General features: G+C 36.3%; 1 protein-coding gene across 1 annotated transcript; it reads right to left on the reverse strand.

Annotated features, from left to right (window-relative positions):
- LOC110447403 lies at positions 1-22,573 on the reverse strand. Its single transcript, XM_021493068.1, has 10 exons — positions 22,362-22,573; positions 22,021-22,101; positions 18,879-19,071; positions 18,060-18,334; positions 9,586-9,725; positions 8,690-8,759; positions 7,849-7,959; positions 7,276-7,441; positions 5,904-6,025; positions 1-136 (listed from the first exon to the last, which is right to left on the reverse strand). The coding sequence occupies exons 1-10, from the start codon at positions 22,408-22,410 to the stop codon at positions 75-77; spliced, it is 1,269 nt and encodes a 422-aa protein (XP_021348743.1). The 5' UTR covers positions 22,411-22,573; the 3' UTR covers positions 1-74.
- Between the last annotated feature and the right edge of the window lie 1,144 nt (positions 22,574-23,717).

The raw sequence follows: 23,717 nt of genomic DNA on the forward strand, positions 1-23,717 counted from the left end.
TTTTGATATTAATGTTTATTTCAGACTATATGAAGTACATTGTATGTACAATATCGATGTGTCACAAATGCTACTCAAGCTTTTGTTAAACGGAAGGTGCAGACATCTCCGTCCTTCGGCACTGTTTCACTCACACCTGTAAAACAAACAGTCCATGTCTTACAGGTATTAACGAATTACAGATTATCATCTATAAACTACTATCTAGTATTTCTTCATTCATTAAGAGTCAATATATTCTTACCGACATGTAGGCCGTACGATTATCAAGATATTCGGCCAATGTCAAATGTCGAATACAACTTTTGAACGGAGGAATACCATGAACCTTAATGCTATATATAGAGAGAGTTTGAAGCAATATTCCTGTCATTGGGTTCTCAATACAGATTTGTTAATGACGGACTTTTATTTTTCAAGCGAAAAATTGAATACAGGTAACTCTACATACCTTATCATGTACAGGTAACTCTCAATACCTTATCATGTACAAGCAAATCTACATACCTTATCATGTACAGGTAACTCTACATACCTTATCATGTACAGGTGACACTGCATACCTTATCATGTACAGGTAATACTATATATCTTATCATGTACAGGTAATTCTACGTACCTTATGATGTACAGGTAACTCTACATACCTTACCAGGTTCAAGTAACTCTATTTACCTAATAATATATGTAACTCAACATACCTTATAATAAACCGGTAATTCTACATACCTTATTATGTTCAAGTAACTCTATATACCTAATAATATACATGTTACTCAACAAACCTAATAATGAACAGGTTCACTCGACATACCTAATCATGTACAGGTAACTCGATCTACCTAAGCATGTACAGGTAACTACATACCGTATCATTTACAGGTAACTACATGTATACATACCTAATAATGTACATGTAGCTTTACAAACCTAATCATATACAGGTATTACATCCCTAAACATGTACAGGTAACACTACATACCTTATCATGTACAGGTACCTCTACATACCTAATCATGTACAGGTAACTCTACGTACCTAATCATGTACATGTAACTCTACATACCATATCATGTACAGGTAACTCTACGTACCTTATCATGCACAGGTAACTCTACGTACCTTATCATGTACAGGTAACTCTACATACCTTTTCATGTACAGGTAATTCTATATAGCTTAGCATGTACAGGTAATTCTATATAGCTTAGCATGTACAGGTAATTCTATATAGCTTAGCATGTACAGGTAATTCTACGTCCCATATCATTGTCCGGGAACTTTACATACCTAATAATGGACATGTAGCTTTACAAGCCTAATCATATACAGGTAATATATCACTAAACATGTACAGGTATCACTACATACCTTATCACGTACATGTAACTCTACATATCTAATGGTGTACAGGTAACTCTACCTACCTACATGTAACTCTACATACCATATCACGTACAGGTAACTCTACGTACCTCATGTACAGGTAACTCTGCATAACTAATCATGAAAAGGTAACTCTAAATAAGTTATCGTGTACAGGTGACTCTACATACCTTATCATGAACAGGTAACTCTATATACCTAATAATATACATGTTACTCAACAAACCTAATAATGAACAGGTAACTCTTAATAAATTATAAACTACTATCTAGTATTTCTTCATTCATTAAGAGTCAATATATTCTTACCGACATGTAGGCCGTACGATTATCAAGATATTCGGCCAATGTCAAATGTCGAATACAACTTTTGAACGGAGGAATACCATGAACCTTAATGCTATATATAGAGAGAGTTTGAAGCAATATTCCTGTCATTGGGTTCTCAATACAGATTTGTTAATGACGGACGTTTATGTTTCAAGCGAAAAATTGAATACAGGTAACTCTACATTCATGAACAGGTAACTCTTAATAAATTATCCTGTACAGGTAACTCTACCTACCTACATGTAACTCTACATACCTTATCCTGTACATGTAACTCTACATATCTAATGGTGTACAGGTAACTCTACGTACCTCATGTACAGGTAACTCTGCATAACTAATCATGAAAAGGTAACTCTAAATAAGTTATCGTGTACAGGTGACTCTACATACCTTATCCTGTACATGTAACTCTACGTTCCTTATCATGTACAGGTAATTCTAAGTACCATATCATTTTCAGGTAACTTTACATACCTAATAATGTACATGTAGCTTTACAAACCTAATCATATACAGGTAATACATCCCTAAACATGTACAGGTAACACTACATATCTAATTATGTACAGGTACCTCTACGTACCTAATCATGTACAGGTAACTCTACGTACCTAATCATGTACATGTAACTTTACGTACCTTATCATGTACAGGTAGCTATACATACCTTATCATATACATGTAACTCTACATATCTAATTATGTACAGGTAACTCTACGTACCTTATCGTGTACATTTAACTCTACGTACCTTATCATGTACAGGTATTTCTACAAACCCTATCATGTATATGTAACTCTGCGTACCTTATCATGTACAGGTAACTCTAAGTACCTTATCATGTACAGGTAACTCTGCATAACTAATCATGAAAAGGTAACTCTAAATAAGTTATCATATACAGGTAACTCTACATACCTTATCATGTACATTTAACTCTAAATAAGTTATCATGTACAGGTAACTTTACATACCTTATCATGTACATTTAACTCTACATATATTATCATGTACAGGTAGCTTTACAAACCTAATCATATACAGGTAATACATCCCTAAACATGTACAGGTAACACTACATACCTTATCATGTACATGTAACTCTACATACCTTATCATGTACATGTAACTCTACATACCTTTTCATGTACAGGTAATTCTATATATATTATTAGTTATACAGGTCTTTGGCAGGGTACATGGTCTCATGTTCGCTGTCAGGACCTTATGTACCCTGAGTCGAAGGCGAAGGGTACATAAGGTCCTGACAGCGAACATGAGACCATGTACCCTGCCAAAGACCTGTATAACGAATTTGTCATACTGCAAAGCAATGTTCAAGCGTTGTCGTCTTGTAAAGACACCCATCCTGTCTCCTTGCATCGAGATAAAAATGACCCAATTCCTCGTCTAATCTTGGCTTCGAGAAGTCCTCAAAATCTGTGTCTTGCTCCTTTTCGCTTAAGTATGCTCTGAATGTTTTGTTTGCTGAATTGTTACTTTTCTTTGTGTTTGTAGGTATAAGTGACGCCCGTTTTGTCTCAATTTTTCTCTCCGTGTGGCTTGCAAACCGTTTCGCCATTTTGTTCATTGTTGACATTAGCAGACGAACGTTCTCCGGTGTGTTCGATTCGAATCTGCGAGTTATCTCCCTTACAACTGCAGGCGCGCGTGCTCTTATGTACCCCGGCAAGGATACTAACATATCTTCAGGTACCTTGGCAATTCGACCAATCACCGTGCGACATTTTTCTTTGCAGTATGACCAATTTGGTTTGCAAACGGTTTGCAACATTGAACATTGCTTTGCAGTATGACAAAATCATGTACATGTAACTCTACATACCTTTTCATGTACAGGTAATTCTATATATATTATCATGTACAGGTAATTCTACGTACCATATCATGTACAGGTAACTTTACGTACCTTATGATGTACAGGTAACTCTGCATACCTTATCATATACATGTAACTCTACATATCTAATTATGTACAGGTAACTCTACGTACCTAATCATGTACATTTAACTCTACGTACCTTATCATGTACAGGTAACTCTCAATACCTTATCATGCACAGGTAACTCTACATATCTTATCATGTACATGTAACTCTACGTATCTTATCATGTACAGGTAACTCTACGTACCTTTTCATGTACAGGTAACTCTACATACCTAATTATGAACAGGTAACTCTAAATAAGTTATCATGTACAGGTAACTCTACATACCTTATCATGAACAGGTAATTCAACATACCTTATCATGAACAGGTAACTCTATATACCTAATCATGTACAGGCAACTCTACGTATCTATCATGTACAGGTAACTCTACATACCTAATCATGAACAGATAACTCTAAATAAGTTATCATGTACAGGTAACTCTACATACCTTATCCTGTACAGGTAACTCTACATACCTAATAATGTACAGGTAACTATGCATACCTTATCATGTACATGTAACTCTACGTACCTTATCATGTACAGGTAACTCTACGTACCTTATCATGTACAGGTACTCTACGTACCTTATCATGTACATGTAAATCTATGTACCTTATCATGTACAGGTAACTTTACGTACCTTATCATGAACAGGTAACTCTACATACCTAATTATGAACAGGTAACTCTATATAAGTTATCATGTACAGGTAACTCTACATACCTTATCATGTACAGGTAACTCTCCATACCTAATCATGTACAGGTAACTCTACATACCTTATCATGTACAGGTGACTCTACTTATGTTATAATGTACAGGCAACTCTACGCACCTTATAATGTACAGGCAACTCTACATACCTTATCATGTACAGGTAACTCTCCATACCTTATCATGTACAGGTACCTCTACATACCTTATCATGTACAGGTGACTCTACATATCTTATCATGTACAGGCAACTCTACGTACCTTATCATGTCCAGGTACTCTACGTACCTTATCATGTACAGGTAACAGTACGTACCTTAGCATGTACAGGTATTAGGTAGGTAGAGTTACCTGTACATAGCTAGGTATTTAGAATTACCTGGACATGAATAGGTATTAAACGTTACATGTGCATTACTACGTTTGTAGAGTTACCTATACATGATTAGGTATGTAGTGTTACCTGCACATGATTAGGTATGTAGTTCTATCTCTACATGACTAGATATTACATTTACCTGTCCATGGCTAGGTATGTAGAATGACCTGTACATGACGTGGTTTTAAGAGTTACCTGTTCATGACTAAATATGTAAAGTAATCCGTATTTGATAAGCTATTAAAAGTTACCTGTTCATGACTAGCTATGCAAAGTTACTTGTATTTAATTAGGTATTAAGAGTAAACTGTTCAGGATTAGGTATGTAGTAACTTGTAATGTCTAATCAAATAAGGTTACTTAACATACCTAGTCATGAACAGGTAACTCTAAATACTTAATCAAATATAGGTAACTTAACATATCTATTCATGTACGGGAAATTTTTGAAACCTTGTCATATAAAGATGACTCTGCACACCTATTCATGAAACAGGTAACGCTAAATACCTAATCATAAACAGTGAACTTTACATACCTTATCATATAAAGGAAACTTTACAACCTTTGTCATGTAAACTTAACTACATATATAGCCATATACATGTAATTTTACTTACATGATCCTATACAGGTAACTTTTACATACCTACTAATTTATAGTTAAGTTTACATATCTGATGACGTACATTGTACATGTTGCACTAGAAGCCTAATTAAGTACAGGTACAGTTGTAACACTGAACACATTATAAGGTGTAACATATAACATTGCATACCTCATGCATAACAGGTTACACTTACAACATAGCCAAGTGCAGGTACGTAGAGACGATACTACAGATTAACCGATGTGACACACCGAATCAATCAATGTACTCTATTTTTTATTACAAACTTATAATTGATACTGTCAAAAGGCTCAACAATATGTAATCTTTAACATTAGATAATCTGAGAGTATTGCCCCGTTAAAGATTGCTGAATGTATACATTTTGAATAGATAAGAAAAATATAATAAAATCGCACATAACTGTTACTAAGGAAATATTCTAACATACTTATAATTATGTCAGCATTATATGGAGTAAAACAGTTTATACCAATCTTAGACTACCAGTGATTACCTTTAGCCAGTGCAGTGCCGGAACCGTCCTCCAATCGCCATGATATATTTTTGTCAATGTCCTTGGCCACTCCATTAATTGCAGTAATGGACTTTCCAAACGAGGTCCGCTCGGATTTGAAGCTGCAGATTTAGGGTTATTGTCACATGTTAACAGACATGATCTATCAAATAGGTTTGGTGTATTATTTTAGTCAAGTCAAGTCAATTTTGTTTATTATAGTGTCATATATCACAATTACATCGTACAAGTATATAGTTACACAGTATAAAAACATATAGTTACATAACAGGGATCAATCATCTTAATGTAAAAATATATAGACCATATCATAATTTTGTTAAGAACAGCTATTATACATAATAAATTAATAAATTAAAACAAACTAACACATGTGCCAATCCAGAGAGCAGGGAATTGGGACAGCCCCTACCTAACAAACTCCAGGATTTTGTCCTTACATATTAAATACTATACTAGGTTTCTTTTACATTTACTGCCTTAAAACATGATGTCTTTAAAAAAAAACAATAACAATGGAGATAAATAAAATGAATAATTTCTTAGTTCTACATTGTAGTGAAATTTTGGTTTCCAAGGGTTGGGGAGCCCCCTACCAGCGAGGTCTGCCAAATTCACCCTAACTAGTAGCTAATTATAATTTAAAAGGAAGATTATTTTCAAAAAAAATGTTTCTGATTGACACCTGGTATCATATTTAACAAATGCATAAAATAGAAAATGTAATTGTATATGATATTCAGCCTAAAATGGCTTACAAGACACTGTTTAAAATTATAACTAATCACATAGACTGCTACGTCTTCTGTACATATTGTATAAGTGGTTTGCAAGTGGAATTTGTAATTCCTCGGAAGACATTAATAAGGTTGTTGAACCTTTCTATTTGTCTATCATTAAAACATGTATGTTTTTATGGAACGATTTTAGACTGGTAAATACCAAGTGTGATCATTTTAGATGAAAGTGTCTTCTTCTTTTTTAAATAATTGGAGATTTTGTTCTATTTCGATCAACTGGATTTGAAAGTATGGCATTTATTAGATACAAACCAATATTACGGACCTTTTTAACAAGGGAGGGAAGGGATGGAGGGTGGAAGGAAGGAAATCTACACATGTTGGAAAAAATAGAGACCCACTTCGTTCGTGGGACTTGATACTGTAATAAGTACAAAAAATGCATCAAAATTGATATGTCACCGATTTCGTTTAGGGGACTTAAATCAGTTCATGTTCTAATAATTAAAACTGAAAAACCGGTGACAGAAGGGCTGATATTCAGAATACAATACAGCGAAGTAGTATTCTGAAATAGGAGTTTTACATTAGCAGCAATCTTATAGCATTACCTGAATGTAGCAGACTGTTTCTGCAAGTCCTTCATCGTGCTGTACAGGGTAGAACCTTTTCGTGATATCACATTCCAGCTCGTACTAGTGTTACCGATGAGGTCATCAATTACACGAATCTCCACGGTAATGGAGGCTTTAGATTTTACTTTTATAATTTTATTAACTGGAATAAAAAAAAATCAGCGTTGATTGATGCATTGAACAAGAGAATCGTATATCCGACAAAGCTCTTTTATAAATATGCTTTTTAGTGAGGTTTTATTCCAGGAAATGATACCTTTTATAACGGATGCAAGATCAATGATTGACGAACAATATAGGCATCGGTAACAATTGTTGAGCCCCCCAAAAACTTTAGGAAATGACTGAAATAGGCTTAGTTTGTTACATAATCCTTTGGTTATTACATGTATTGTTATTGTGTTCTTGTAGATCTCTGTGATGAGTGTAAATCCTCTGTTTTAACAATAAAATATTTTAAAATTATAATTGAAAAGATAAATTATTATCATTAACTATTTCCTACAAATGACATAAATTACGGGAGGATATAAAACATATATTACGAACCTTTCTTCGGGCAGTAGACTTTACTGGCATCTAGATATGACTTCTTAGCTAGCGCAGGAAGCACGTTAGAGGCGGCACCGGGGTACTCCAGCAAGTTGCTTCCCAGTATTGCTAGTTGGAAATCGATATAATTGGTACTAGTTATTGTAATATCAAATAATGTAGTATTGTATCAAGCGTGAAACAAATGCTATTGTATCACATGTAACACAGGTATTCCATTTCTTGGTCTCTTTAAAAAAAACACAGCAAAACCTACTTCTGTGTGTAGAATCACCTCAGTGAAGTATGAAATGTTGCACATTTTCAAGTATAACCTTTGTTACAGGGGGATCATCCTCGACATCCAGGGGTCACGCTCACATTCGTAGAGAGCGAAAGTGAGCGTAACCCCTGGATATCGAGGACGGAGGGAGATACAACGTGTCTTTCCCCAAAAGATGTTAATGCTATTTATTGCCATTCTATCGATGTTGTGGTCTGTTATTTTCATTTTTATTCATTTATTATTGTATCGCAAAATGACAATGAAATTACCTCACATTCCTCCTACTCCCATTCTCATTGTCATTACAGTAGAGAGATGAAAAGTCAAAGTTACGATTACAACACTAATCAAATTTAGAAACATTAACAATATTTTTCACATAATTACAGACATAAACTGTTGATTGCCGATAATTTTAGATATATTTCGACAATGTAAATATATTGTCTTTATAAAGAAAAAAATTGTCACCAAAACCTTCCTTTTACAAACACGTGTTAGTTATTTTGTTGGATTGTTTTCCTACGTAATTTAGAAAAAAAAAGTTTTTCGTCATTTCAGTCTATACCGTACCTTTTCCGAGATCATACCGCGCAGTTGATATGATATCATCAACCTGGACTGCTTTCGCTGCCGTCAATGCCTGGATTGACAAAAACAGTATATAAACAAAGTACATGAAAAGACCAGACATATCATGAAACAATTACCTTGTGCACTGTAGTTAACTTCAATGAACATCGATGTGAACTCCAGTTCACTTCAGTGTTACCTCAAGTGCACAAGGATCTGAACTCAAGTGTACAAGCTAGTGCACTAGGCTACCAAGATAAGTTTGATCCCAACTGTATGATATGGTAGAATAATACAGGTAATTATAATCAGCTAAATTATTTTTACACTGATGTGTTAATACTATATTTTCAAAGCACCTTCGAAATGTCTATATTATTTTTCTATATAAATTAATTAATCATAAGTTGTTTTATGTAACCAAAACAAAGACATCAAAGATATAAAAGAGGCATCTATAAATAAAATAAAAAAGTTAGATATTGCATAATTTTCAGATAAGTTTCACAACAGCTCATTCCTTTCAATGTTTACTGTACTTGTAATTTTTCATTGTTTTTATTGCCGACAAATTTACGACGAGAATGTTAATAAACATTTAAATATGACACAGTATTTTTATAACACACATCAAAGCTGTTAACTTCAAAGGGATCAAGCCGCCTATAACCAAATATTTTATCGTACATTTAATTAATGATATCTCCCAAAAAACCACATGCATATTTATATACCACAAAATACGAAAAAATACATAGGCGTGTCTGTTCTGATTTATATATTTACAACTGTGTCTCCAAGAACTAGGATCCGAGGCTATCGTACATAAAATTAATAATGACATTATTAACTAAGTACAGTATATGATTTTTATCGTTATTCCTAATAAATATTACCTGTACTGCAAGACCTATAGTGAATTCATTGTATTGCGTCATGTTCATTCTCATTTCCTCCACTATGAACTTCTCGGCCGCAGATTTTGCTGCTGTTTCATTCAAACAAACGGTCGCCATCAATATCATGGATGCCTCATCTAAAGAAAATATGAAAAATTACCTTACCCATAACATTTTATTTATGTTTCACTTATTTAGTCTAAATTGAATTTACCTACGTAATTCAAATGAAAAAAAGTTTAACGTTTAGTTTTGAAAAGGAAATTATTATTTACACACGACAAAAAATAATTTATAGAGAGTGAAACGACGTTTTAATTCTGTTATTAAACTGGAACTATTCACACATTTAGTTTTGATAGAGCAAATCAAAATTATATGCATCATTAGAAAGAGTTGAGTAAGAGTAAACAGGGCGATGTATATTTTTGATATAAAAGTGTGTTTTTTAATCTTCTCATCTACGTTTAAAATAACGTATTTTTCGAAACTGGTTGGATATATCTTATACTATATAAATGTTCAACAGATATATCGTATAATATATAAATGTTCAACAGACTTTGAAATTGTTGTCGTAAGGAACCAATTCATTTTAATGATATCAATCTTCAAGTAAATCTTTTCAGATGTTTCTTTAAACCAATGTGTGCATTCAACATAACCTGATCAGGTATTGGTGATACAAACAGGATGTTTACATCTCATCTATATGTCAACTTTATCATCGTCACTTTTGAATAAACTTTTTTATTTTGGCATATTCAACTATTTGTGTGAGGCCTCCAAGAAAGCTAGGTCCACGTCCCGAAGCTGGGTACGTTGGTGCTCAGTGCGTATGTGATCATTTCGGGGGTATGATTGTGGCGCGCTGGGCGTCATCGTAGCAGAAGGCTTTCACAGTAGCTCCAATTTGAGCCAACCTGTTTGCCGTGGGTTGCATCTCGTATTCCTGGGGGAAGAAGATCCTGGTAGTTGACCAGAGTCGGAATCACTGTCAAACTCTTGATAGGAAGGAGACATGATCCGATATTCTGCAACATACTGCTTTGGCTTCGGACTCTGGGTAGACGAGAGGTGATATGGGCCCTCTATCAACAATCGGCTGGTCACGCCGAGCCCTTGGTTTACATACTCCCAAGAAGGCGGTGGCTTAGGGTCAATCGCGAGAGTATACTCTTTCAAATACAATTTGTAGTATGTATATTCTTACGAGTATACTATTCTATGTATACTCGTAAGAATATACATACTACAAATTGTATTCGAAAGAGTATACTCTCGCCATTGACCCTAAGCCACCGCCTTCTTGGGAGTATTTAAACCAAGGGCTCGGCGTGACCAGCCGATTGGTGATAGAGGGCCCATATCTCCTCTCGTCTACCCAGAGTCCGAAGCCAAAGCAGTATGTTGCATAGGTCTGTTGGTAGGTGATGTTACGTGTTGCTTCATTTGGGACCGAGGAACAGATGTGAGTGAGCAAGATCGCTGCGACCTCATCTGTGCCCTAGATGGGCCAGCCTTTGGAGGGGTTTCTCCTGAAGAGGAAGGTGTTTTTTATGGTGGTGCTGGTTTTGATTGTGGTGCTGGTTTTGATTGTGGTGCAGGTTTTGATGAAGATGCTGTTTTTGAGGGTGATGCTGCTTTTGACAGGTTGTTTGGTTTGGTTGATTTGGTTGGTTTGGTTAAAGTGGTGAAGCGGGATGGGTCCCCCGTGAGGATTTTAAAGTTCTGTTGACCAGCCATGTCTGGGACTTGTGAGCCCCAGGCAGGTATGTCTTCAGAAACTTGAACCGAAGCATCCTTGACCGTGACACTGTCAACCGGCGCCTTGCCTCGAGTCACTTGTGCGTAAGAGGGTGTAGCAATGTCTGCCCAAAGCAGATTGGGCCCAATTTCAACACATGTGCATTGAAAAACTAGCATCTCGTATTCCTGGGGGAAGAAGATCCTGGTAGTTGAGCAGAGTCGGAATCACTGTCAAACTCTTGATAGGAAGGAGACATGATCCGATATTCTGCAACATACTGCTTTGGCTTCGGACTCTGGGTAGACGAGAGGTGATATGGGCCCTCTATCAACAATCGGCTGGTCACGCCGAGCCCTTGGTTTAAATACTCCCAAGAAGGCGGTGTCTTAGGGTCAATCGCGAGAGTATCCTCTTTCAAATACAATTTGTAGTATGTATATTCTTACTAGTATACTATTCTATGTATACTCGTAAGAATATACATACTACAAATTGTATTTGAAAGAGGATACTCTCGCGATTGACCCTAAGCAACCGCCTTCTTGGGAGTATGTAAACCAAGGGCGCGGCGTGACCAGCCGATTGGGGATAGAGGGCCCATATCCCCTCTCGTCTACCCAGAGTCCGAAGCCAAAGCAGTATGTTGCAGAATATCGGATCATGTCTCCTTCCTATCAAGAGTTTGACAGTGATTCCGACTCTGCTCAACTACCAGGATCTTCTTCCCCCAGGAATACGAGATGCTAGTTTTTCAATGCACATGTGTTGAAATTGGGCCCAATCTGCTTTGTGCAGACATTGCTACACCCTCTTACGCACAAGTGACTCGAGGCAAGGCGCCGGTTGACAGTGTCACGGTCAAGGATGCTTCGGTTCAAGTTTCTGAAGACATACCTGCCTGGGGCTCACAAGTCCCAGACATGGCTGGTCAACAGAACTTTAAAATCCTCACGGGGGACCCATCCCGTTTCACGACTTTAACCAAACCCACCAAATCAACCAAACCGAACAACCTGTCAAAAGCAGCATCACCCTCAAAAACAGCAGCTTCATCAAAACCAGCAACACTAACAAAACCAGCACCACCATCAAAAACACCTTCCTCTTCAGGAGAAAACCCTCCAAAGGCTGGCCCATCTAGAGCACAGATGAGGTCGCAGCGATCTCGCTCACTCACATCTGTTCCTCGGTCCCAAATGAAGCAACACGTAACATCACCTACCAACAGACCTAGGAAAAAAATTAGAATAGCGAGGGGCAAATCTGATGGACCTGATCTGAATGTCACCTTTGGCAAAGGATCAGAGGACCCGACAAACCGGTTCAATGTCCTTCTAGATTACGATGATGAGATGGAGACGATTGCCTTAGCGCCTCGTGCTTCGACTCCATCGAAATCCAGCCAAAATAGCGAAAGATAAATAATACAATTATCCAAGGAACATCCGCGGATTAAAGGCAAATATAGAAGAATTTCACAATCTATCAAAAGAATTTAGACCCGCCATTTTTTGTCTACAAGAAATCATGCTCAAAAACCCAATCACGCTTAGAAATTTCTCACTCTACACTAACATTCCAACTGTAGTTAGCAGAGCAGCAGGTGGCGCAGCGGTAGCTGTCCTCAAAAATGTTCCTCACAGAATGATCAAGTTAAACACAAAGTTACAGGCTGTTGCTGTCTGTGCAACATTACACAGACAAATAACCGTCTGTTTAATTTATCTCCCTCCGAGTATTGTTTTCACTTGTGAGCAACTCAATAATCTCGTCTCCCCGCTCCCAACACCATTCATAATCCTCGGTGATTTTAATGGTCATAATAGCCTGTGGGGCTCTCCCAACACAGACGAGAGAGGAAGACGTATTGAGGAATTTATAGATAAAAACAACTTGTGCCTTTTTAACAACAATACCCCTACTTATTTACACCCTGCTACAGGCTCTCGTACCCACATTGATCTATCATTATGCCATCCATCCATTTTACTTGACTATGACTGGAGGGTAAATGATGATCTTTGTGGGAGTGACCACTTCCCAATTTTTCTTCAGAATATTGGGACTCCTCTTGATGATCCTCTACCTCGATGGAATATGCACAAAGCAGATTGGGCCCAATTCCAACACATGTGCATTGAAAAACTAACCATAGACAATTTTACTAACCTCGACGACCCTATCAAAACTTTTACTGAAACACTCACTTCTATTGCCCAAAAGACAATTCCAAAATCCGCTCCAAAACCTACGAAGTTCCTTTTATCTGAAGAATCTTTTAAAACACGCAGTAATCGGGCAGCTGCTCTAAGACGCTACTTCAATTGCCCAACTGCTTCAAACTACAGTGAATTTAAAATTTGGCGGGCAAAGGCTCGGCGATCAATTAAAATTGACAAAAGAAACAGCTGGAGAGAATATGTATCCAAGATATCATCAAACACGTCCTCAAAAAAAGTATGGGATATGATTCGGAAAATAAGTGGGAAAAAGAAAAAGGCAACATCCTCCCACCTCATTAATAAAAACAAAATTTTCTCGTCTATAACTGAAATTGCTGATGCATTTGCAAAAAACATAGCTAAAAACTCATCCCCTTTAAACCACTCCCAAAAATTCCAGTCTTTGAAAAAAAAGAGAGAAAAGAAACGGCTCAATTTCAAATCATCAAACAAAGAAAGTTATAATGAACAATTTACCCTACCAGAACTTGTTGATTCGCTTAGAAAATCACAGGACACTGCTTCAGGTCCTGATGATATTCCATATCAATTTCTAAAGCACTTACCGGACTCTTCACTAACATGCCTTCTTTACATATTCAACCAAGTTTACGCTTCCGGAAAGATTCCCGATTCGTGGAAGAACTCCACAATTATACCTATCCCAAAACCGGGAAAGGATGCTACTGACCCAAACAACTATCGTCCTATCTCTCTGACTAGTTGTGTATGTAAAACTTTAGAACGAATGATAAACACTAGACTGGTTTGGTTTCTTGAGGCCAACGATATAATATCCCCTCTTCAAAGTGGCTTTAGAAATAGAAGAGGGACAAATGACCATCTCATCAGATTAGAGACGTTCATTCGAGAGGCTTTCGCCAAGAAAGAACACCTTGTCGCTGTGTTCTTCGATCTTGAGAAGGCCTATGATACTACATGGCAGTATGGCATCATGAAAGATCTTCACGACCTTGGCGTACGTGGAAACCTTCCCAATTTTATATCTAATTACCTATCAGATAGACACTTCAAAGTCCGTGTTGGTTCAACTTTTTCTGAAACGTCTAAACAGGAAATGGGAGTCCCACAGGGTGGAATCCTATCAGTCACACTGTTTGGTCTTAAAATCAATGATATAGTCAAATGTCTTGGTCAATCAACAGAAGGGTCGTTATTTGTGGATGACTTCTTGATCTGTTACAGATCTAAGAACATGCACACGATAGAACGACAACTTCAACAGAGTTTAAACAAACTACAAAATTGGGCAGACGAAAACGGCTTCAAATTCTCTAAATCCAAAACTGTGTGCATGCATTTCTGTCAAAAACGAAAAGCACACAATGACCCAAATCTAACACTCGATGGCACTAGAATTCCTGTTGTTGAACAGACTAAATTTCTCGGCCTCATTTTTGATTCGAAACTCTCTTTCATACCACATATAAAGTATCTGAAGGATAAGTGTTCCAAGGCGTTAAACATTATACGAGTCCTTTCTCATACTGATTGGGGAGCGGATCGTGAAATGCTTTTGCGCCTATACAGATCACTTATTCGAACAAAACTGGATTATGGTTCTATGGTATACGGGTCAGCGCGCAGTTCGTACCTTCAGATGCTAGATCCAATCCATAACCAAGGGCTACGTCTTGCCCTGGGAGCTTTTCGAACAACACCTGTAAAAAGCCTGTACGTGGAAGCAAATGAACCATCCCTTTATGACAGAAGAATAAAACTTTCATTACAATTTGCAACTCAATTAAAATCAAACCCTAAAAATCCTGCTTTCAACCAAGTATTCAACCCCAAATACCAAAACATATTTACGCAAAACCAAAAACTTCTGCCAACATTTGGTATCCGAATTTTGAATTTCCTGCAAGAACTCAACATAAAATTGACGGACATAGCTGAATTTAACATATCTGATGTTCCTCCGTGGACCATTCAAACCCCTTTTAACTTTACATTACATGAGTGAGGGAAATCAAGTGTTATGCCCGAAGAACATAAATCCTCCTTTCGGGAATGCATTTCGAATTACCCTTCTCATACACAACTTTACGCCGATGGCTCCAAAGAAGATGAGAAAGTGGCAGCAGCCTGCTGTACTGCCAATACTTGCACTTCAGTCCGACTACCAGATGGCGCCTCCATCTTTTCTGCTGAAGCATGCGCCATTGGTATGGCCCTCGACCATATCGATGAACACCGCATTAAAAAGGCAATTATTTGTTCAGACCCTCTATCTGTCCTACAGAGTTTACAGTTACGAGATCCTAAAAACACAATCGTACAAAACCTTGCTCTTCGAATATCTCGTATGCTAAAAAAAAGTCTAAAATAACTTTACTATGGATTCCGAGCCATGTCGGAATAAAAGGCAACGAATTTGCTGACAGGGAAGCAAAAAATGCATTGAATCTCCAACAAACAAATATCAAACTACCATACACAGATTTTAAACCTACTATTCGTACAGCCATTCAAAATGAATGGCAGAAACGCTGGTCTCTGGAGACCAACAACAAACTTTTTAAGATTCAACCGAAACTTAAAACATCTATTCCCAGTCGGAAAGATCGTAGAGAGGAAGTTGTCCTCGCTCGGCTCCGAACTGGGCACACATATCCTACTCATTCGTACCTTTTAAAACGAGAAGATATACCCTCATGCCACGCATGTGACACTCCATTTACAGTGGAGCATTTTTTAATAGAATGTTCCGACTTTAAACACATTCGTGATAACTACTTCCGAGTCCCGGATATGAAAACACTTTTCAGTTCCGTGGATTCGAAGGCATTATTTAACTATTTGAAAGACATCGGTCTATTTTATAGACTCTGATGTCTTTTAACCAACCTTATCATTTTTGACGTTATATATATCTCGCATATTCCATATCATCTATTCGTTATCTCTTTTATTATCTTAACCCCCTTTTATTTTTTTTTATTATCTACACATACAATGCGAATACTTTTAAACTGAACCATTTTATCTGATTTTATCTTCGCTATTCACATGTTTGTTAAAAAAGTAAAATAAATAAATAAATCACCATGGCCCTAAATGACCACAGCCGTCGATGGGCCGTTAAACATAAACAAACAAACAAACAAACAACTATTTGTTGTCCTTTTGGTAGAGAAACACGTATTTTTTCTCATTGAATAAGCATGTTTGAATTGGGTTTCGAACTCGAGAAATATGAGGCTCGAAGAAACAATAAATCGTGTATGTCTAACGTAAAGACAATCGATGGATATTTAAACATGTCTGTTTCTCTGTAAGCGGATAACGTTGCCAGTAGCTATTGATTGACGTGAAATTGATATCTCATGTATGTATGACCTTTTCTATTGAAAGGCAACTGGTTTGTTAGGCTGTTTCTAATTCCCCTTTTTTACTAACAATTGAAGGACAATGCAACTTCAATGTAATACCAAGTGATCTGATGACCACATTACGATTGATATTATCTTAACATACTTTGTTAAGGGATAAACTATGTTCTGGATTCTTTTCTTTCAAATCCTGAGTACCACGGATTGTGCTACATTTTTAACCGTTTAACTGACATCTTGGATAATAACTTTCCAAACTGTCAAAAGAAATAACCTGTAAAATATGACACACATGCCTTTCACAACTTTAACCCCTCCTGTCATAGGCGTAGCCGCAGCGATAATCACAAGCTATTTATACCACATATAATGCAGAGGTTGGTGATCAACTAATAACCTATTACTTTTATGAAAGCCTTATTTGGAAAAGAAATGACCTCACACACCGTTGCAACGTCATATGCAATGCGTACGTTCTTTGTAATGTAACGGTAACATTTGCTTGGTTCGGTCGTTAAATAAATCTACCGATCAAAAATGTTACAATCCAATGAAGAAAGAATTAATGCACAGTAATGTTATCAAATCGGAAACTGTTCGGGTATTACCGTTAACTGTTTGTGAAATCGGGAACCTGTCACGACGTGACGTCAAATTCATGACAAAAATAAACAAATGGCTTCCAAATGACGTCTACCGTTGACGGAACTAGTAGCCATAGAAAGCACGATCTAATTCCCTCAAAAATGTCTGTTGTTGTTTGCCGTACATGAACGAGACCAATATAGATGTTAAAAAGAGGCATGTCCATCCTTATACAATGTGTATGGAATATTTTTGAAGTTGAAAACAAAACTCTTATTTAAAATGCTTTATTGAAATATAGTAAGTGCTACGGTATCAGGTTCCACAGTTCTTCATGTCTGGTTATAATTACCATTTGTATTATAACATTTGGTCTTAGCAACTCCAAATTTATATCTCATATATTCTTAGGGGGGTGGGCAGATATTAAAAGAAAAACATTTATTTTTGCAGAAATCCGTATTTGTATTACCAATACCGATATCAAAATACCTTTGCCCCAAACATCAATATAACTGTTTTGTTTCCATTATTACAAAGTCCGTGTCTCGTACTTACCAACACCGAATTTATACTCCCCCGGACTGTCATTGATGATTTCCAGTGTCGTATTGCCTACCGCCTTCTTGTTATTGCACAATGAAATAACAATCCAGGACAGAGCAAATCTGTTCGCCCGAAAAAAAGTCTCTGACATCTGTAGGTGTCCTTTCAGCAGCCGTAGAAGATTGTGGCGGAAGAATTTGGAAGGATTGTGACACGTTAGCTGCAATGCCGTCACGTATTGGGCTAACTTTCCCCTTGACCATCGTATATCCTTGAGCTTCTTGTCTCTGACAAAGTGCAAAACGTTTTAAAGTTATATGTTTTCTGTAATGTAATGACATAAATGATTTCAACGTACAATAGCACAGTTATAATTAACAGATACAGGTGGCTACATGTGTGAGATAAAACCGTCGAAAATACAATAGCATCATAACGCATGCGTTAAAAATGTCAACTCACGGATGGGAACGATTTTTCACGTTGAATTTGACATACTCTCCTGTTTTGTTCCCCTGGTGGCAATACTAGTTTAGCATGAAACAAATCAGACTTGAACAAAAAGACTGCCCTTATTTTTATTATTTTATTTTTTTTAAAAACCGCACAACATCGAGGTATCGATTTAAACTCCTCATTGAAATCTGTCTTTAGTTAATGAATAATATATGCGATTCATTACATATGTCTTAAAACATGTTTTCGAGAAGTGAAGTGGTATGTGTGTATGTGTGCGTGTAAAATTAAATGAAAACCTATCCTTATAATTTTAACTATTTAGGTATGGCCAATTAAACAGCATAGTCGTTTTAGAAATGATAAATTACTCACACCGATAACTGAGCGAGGAGTTCCATTTCCATAGCCTGTATAGAAATGTACGTGGCTGCATTGTCTTTATGATACCAGCGGTTGTTTGCTAGGGTCAGGCCTATTATAGCCTCTGCGTTAGTGCGTGGTGCCCACTGCCAACCTGTCCGGGCTCTGAGGAGATGATACGATCCGGTCTGGATGGCGGCTAAGTCTGTCCCAAATTATAAGGATTATGAGACCAGCTTATCCTAAATTTGTCTTCAGGGCAATTTATTATTAGATGTCTGAGTGTATCGAAGACTTATCAATCAATGAGGAATTTAAATTAAGCACATTGAAATAAACCTTGTAATAATTAAATCAATCATAAGTACTATTTATTACTCGGCTACATGATGATACTTTATAGTTGCAAACTGTTGTTGATATACATGTCTACACGGCAAATATTTTCACTTTATTTCAGAAATATATGTTTAATTTTGGAGCCCTGAACTACATGTACATATATGGCTGTTGGAATGACGTAGTATGATTGATTGAATGGTGTTTGTGGATTAATTCTTTTAAAACACGCCTTATATAAACATCTTACAAATTTATAGTGAAAACAAATTTTATAACTTCTCTCATATTTTGCGTGAAAAAGCAGTTTTCAGAGAAAAATAAAATTATCAAGATTTTGCAAGTGGGTCATGTTGCCGTTTATCACTAATCTTAGGACATATTGATCTTAAGAGGAAGATGTTTGAACTTTTTTAACAAAATTGACCTCATTGACTTTCATGGTAAATCAATTTTTTTCATTTGAAATAAGTTGACATTCCTCTATTCTATCAGGTCACAAACCACAAAGTGTGTAAGTTTTTGAATCCACGTGCCTTGGAAATCACTTCAAGATCACTAATTTGATCAATTTTTGTCGATTTTGATAGATCAAACTCCTAGCAAGATTGAATATTATTTAATTTATTTCACCCCTGTGACCTTGAAAATGAAACAAGAGTTTTTTTAAAACCAATTTGATAGCTCTTAACATCAGTAATCTGCATACTCTACTTAATTTTAACACTTTACGCATGATGGGTCATAACAAAACAAGACATTTAAGTGAAAACGACGACGTACGCCGGACGATTGATGACAGACGATGTTCTACGTGAGCTTTCTATCTTACAAAATGGCGTGCAGTTTGCAAAACTGAATAGGCTTTTCCTCATTACGTGGATATGACAGTGTGTGGGTGACCCTATAACACTTTGCCGTATTTGTCACTGTTTCATGGACATGTAGGAGTTTACAATTTACATAATTGTTAAACATAAAATTCTTTGCTTTTTTGCATCATTGCGTCACTCATATCTTTAAATGTAAAAACAATGTCCATTTAAATGTTTCTAAACATGAGAAAAAACAAATGTCATCTTTGATAAATGATGTAGTTTTCTTTAATACCTGGTATGCAGTAAGCATTACTCGTTGTCCGAATGGTAACTAAACCAACGTGTATATAATACCATTACAGTCACATATTCCGCCATTTTGATATATATTTTCATATTTTCTGTTTATATACATTTGCATATGTTTCTTAATATTCATGTCACTACCGCGATAACTTAATAAGAAGAAAAAATGTCAAATGTTCCGTAGCAACTGTCTGTAAACAAAGCACACATGACACGAGGACGACATCAATCAACACAAGTATAACCCAGGCCTAAACGTCCGGTACATAATAATGCAGATGAGATTCACGCGTGGCAAGAAGTGTGTAACGTGATAACAATGGCTTCATGTGTACTGTGTTAACAATTTAATCTACAAATGTTAGTAATGCTTCTATGTCTCACTCATAACTAATGTATTTACTAGCTATTGCTTGATGAATTAACTATTGTCACAGCTTGCCATTCTACTGTATAATTTTCAATTCATGACAGAATATTTATATCATTTTCATTTATATTTCATTTAAATGACGTGTTATACGTGTGTTTGCGTGTTTCGAAATAGATATTAAAGTTATTGCATTGTAAAATATATCCTTTAGGGGCGTTTTGTTGTATGTTACATGTATGCATGGATTTTTGAAGTGTTGTTAATTCATAATCATTATTTTTTAAGAGCGTTTAGGTCATGAAAAGCGGTATAACAAATAACTTTAAAGGATGCAAACAATAAGTTACCTTAGCAATAATGTGACTGAGCTGTTTCTGCAACAACAATATAACACAGCTAAAACGATATATTACAAAACAAAAACACAAAACAAAACCATCAATAACAAAACAATATAACAAAGCCAAACCCATATATCACAAAACAATTAAACAAAAAGGAAAAAAACATATATTACAAAACAATAATACATAGCCTAAACCATATACTAAAAACAGATAGTACACAGACAAAACCGTAAATTACTAAACAAATAATACAAAGCTTAAATCATAAAAGAACCATGCGGCTTTAACACCGAAAAAAATGAAGTACCAGACAATTATGTGACCAAACAGATCAAACCGTAAAACAATACAGGGCAAAAGTAGCAATGCACATACAAACTCAATATCACAACAATATAGTACAAAGAAGTAAATTGACCATGCAATACGATACTTGAGCAATATAGTTCAAAATATGAAGTGGCCGTACTGATCAATCACTTAAACAACTATGTCTAATGAAATAAACATTCGTATTCAACATTACAACGACACAGTCCCAAAACATTACAATATGTAACAAAATAATACAGTTACAATACAGATTCAACGCAACAACAATACAGTAATAAAAACAAGACAACATAGATTCAACACAATAACAATATAGAAAAACAAAAACAACACAACACTGATTCAACACAATATCAATATAGAATTGAAAAAAGACAACACAGGTCCAACACAACAACGCTATAGTATAAAACAAAACCAAGACAACACAGATTCAACGCAACAACAATATGTAAACAACATTACAATATCGCTCGAAAGCAATCAAGCAATATTTAGAAGAAAATTTAACACTTCTTTCTTGAACATCTATACACATAATTGAGATATTTGATTTTTCATTATTCTTTATCAAAAACGTTTCATGTATTGTATCAAACTAATTGAAGCCCTCTTCAGATACCAACATGCCAACATACCTAAACTCAATGAGTGCCTGTGGTTGTAGGACGCTATTGTTCGGCCTGAACTGGTCTGAGCTCTGTTGGAAAGCGACATAACTGCAAACAGAATACATTTATAGTCTAGTTAAATTCCTTCGTTATACACATATGTCTGCACTACAAAAAAAAAGAGAATTATTGTTAACGCTGACAAAATCATTAACATCCGTTTCTTTCTCGATATAAGTAATCGATATCAGTATATGATTAGGTTCTCGATTAAATGATTAAATCAATCTGAAAAGGCATTGTTGACATAAACAACAAACTTGATATGTTATTTCCTTATGAAGTTGAAGATATATCTAAATACGTACCTCCATAACAAACGTGCAGTACAATCAACACAGTATTTAACACATCCATATCTCCTGCTGTCTATGTTCGTTTGCCTAAAACTAGAATTATGAAAGCCTGTGTAAGGCCATATGTTTCTCCTCTGTCAGCGGAAGTCGTCTATACCTGTTTGCCATATACATATACATGACCAAATTCCCTTACACTAAGTCACGACAGCGTTGTTGCAAGACATCAGTTAAGCTCTTAAGGATCCCAGCACCGTTGCCAAAAACTGTTACTAAGTATTAGAAATTTAGAGAAGTTTACTGCATAAAAATGCTGAGATATTGACGTGTTACGTGTACGATTTCAAGTGTCCCTCTATGAATTACATTTAACATTTAAATAAAATTAGACAGGTTAATGCTCTCACACTAACTTACCAGGGAATGGAACAATGGTCAGTGATGGAAGAGTTTTTAGTGGATGTGATACCTTAGCAGGCTGCTATTCGAAATAAGAACCTGATTCGGAACTCCACGAAGCAAAGGGCATATGGGCTGCACAGGCATGCTTTGAGTGATAACTGGATCTATCATTAAACAACGGATCTCATATCGCCAATCTCTGTATGCTACATCATCCTACATCAGTGACTCGCCTGAAAACTGAGGCACCTTAGCGATGTTATGCGGCTTGGAGCTTGGAATTTTCATGTAATGAGGTATTCTCCTCAAGCACTGAACTTGTCCTAGACCTACGAGCCTGGGTATCGTCGTCCATGACAACAATAGCATGTTTGGAGATCTAAGGAGATCTGCCTCTGTCCATGTCCCTTATTCTGGTTGATCAAAAGTATGAATGCTGCCAGCCATAGCATAAAAGAAGTCTCTTCATCCAGCTACTTGCTAATATAGGGATATGATCGATTCCGTTTTTGAATAAATTAAAACAAGCATACGGTCTGCGTTGGGCTCTAGAGTATTTGAGCATGTCCAAAGGAAAACGGATTGAGCTCACTTCAGCAATTCGATTCACTTGTTGTAAGTAACTGTTCATGAAATATTCCCTGCGAATAAGTACACTTTCTTCTAGTTAAGATACTTTAGGGTGTTTGTCACCTTTGTACTGATTCTATAGCTTAACACCAAAACAGTTACCGAAACTGTTGAAAACTGGGCTAAGAAAGTGTTGATCTTATCAACACGCTCCTTCACAAACCCCTCACATGCAGCATCAGAGTCATGGGATAAGGAAATATAAAAAGATTTGGCTTCGTTTGTTAGGTCGCATGTACCTAGCCAAATATACACATGGAATTCTCCGTAGGTTCTTATATCCTGGTGTAATATTACTGACTTACCAGTTATAACCAAATATGAGGGTGCCACCTT

The sequence above is a fragment of the Mizuhopecten yessoensis genome, unplaced genomic scaffold (genome assembly GCF_002113885.1).
Source record: "Mizuhopecten yessoensis strain PY_sf001 unplaced genomic scaffold, ASM211388v2 scaffold3343, whole genome shotgun sequence".
NCBI lineage: Eukaryota > Metazoa > Mollusca > Bivalvia > Pectinida > Pectinidae > Mizuhopecten > Mizuhopecten yessoensis.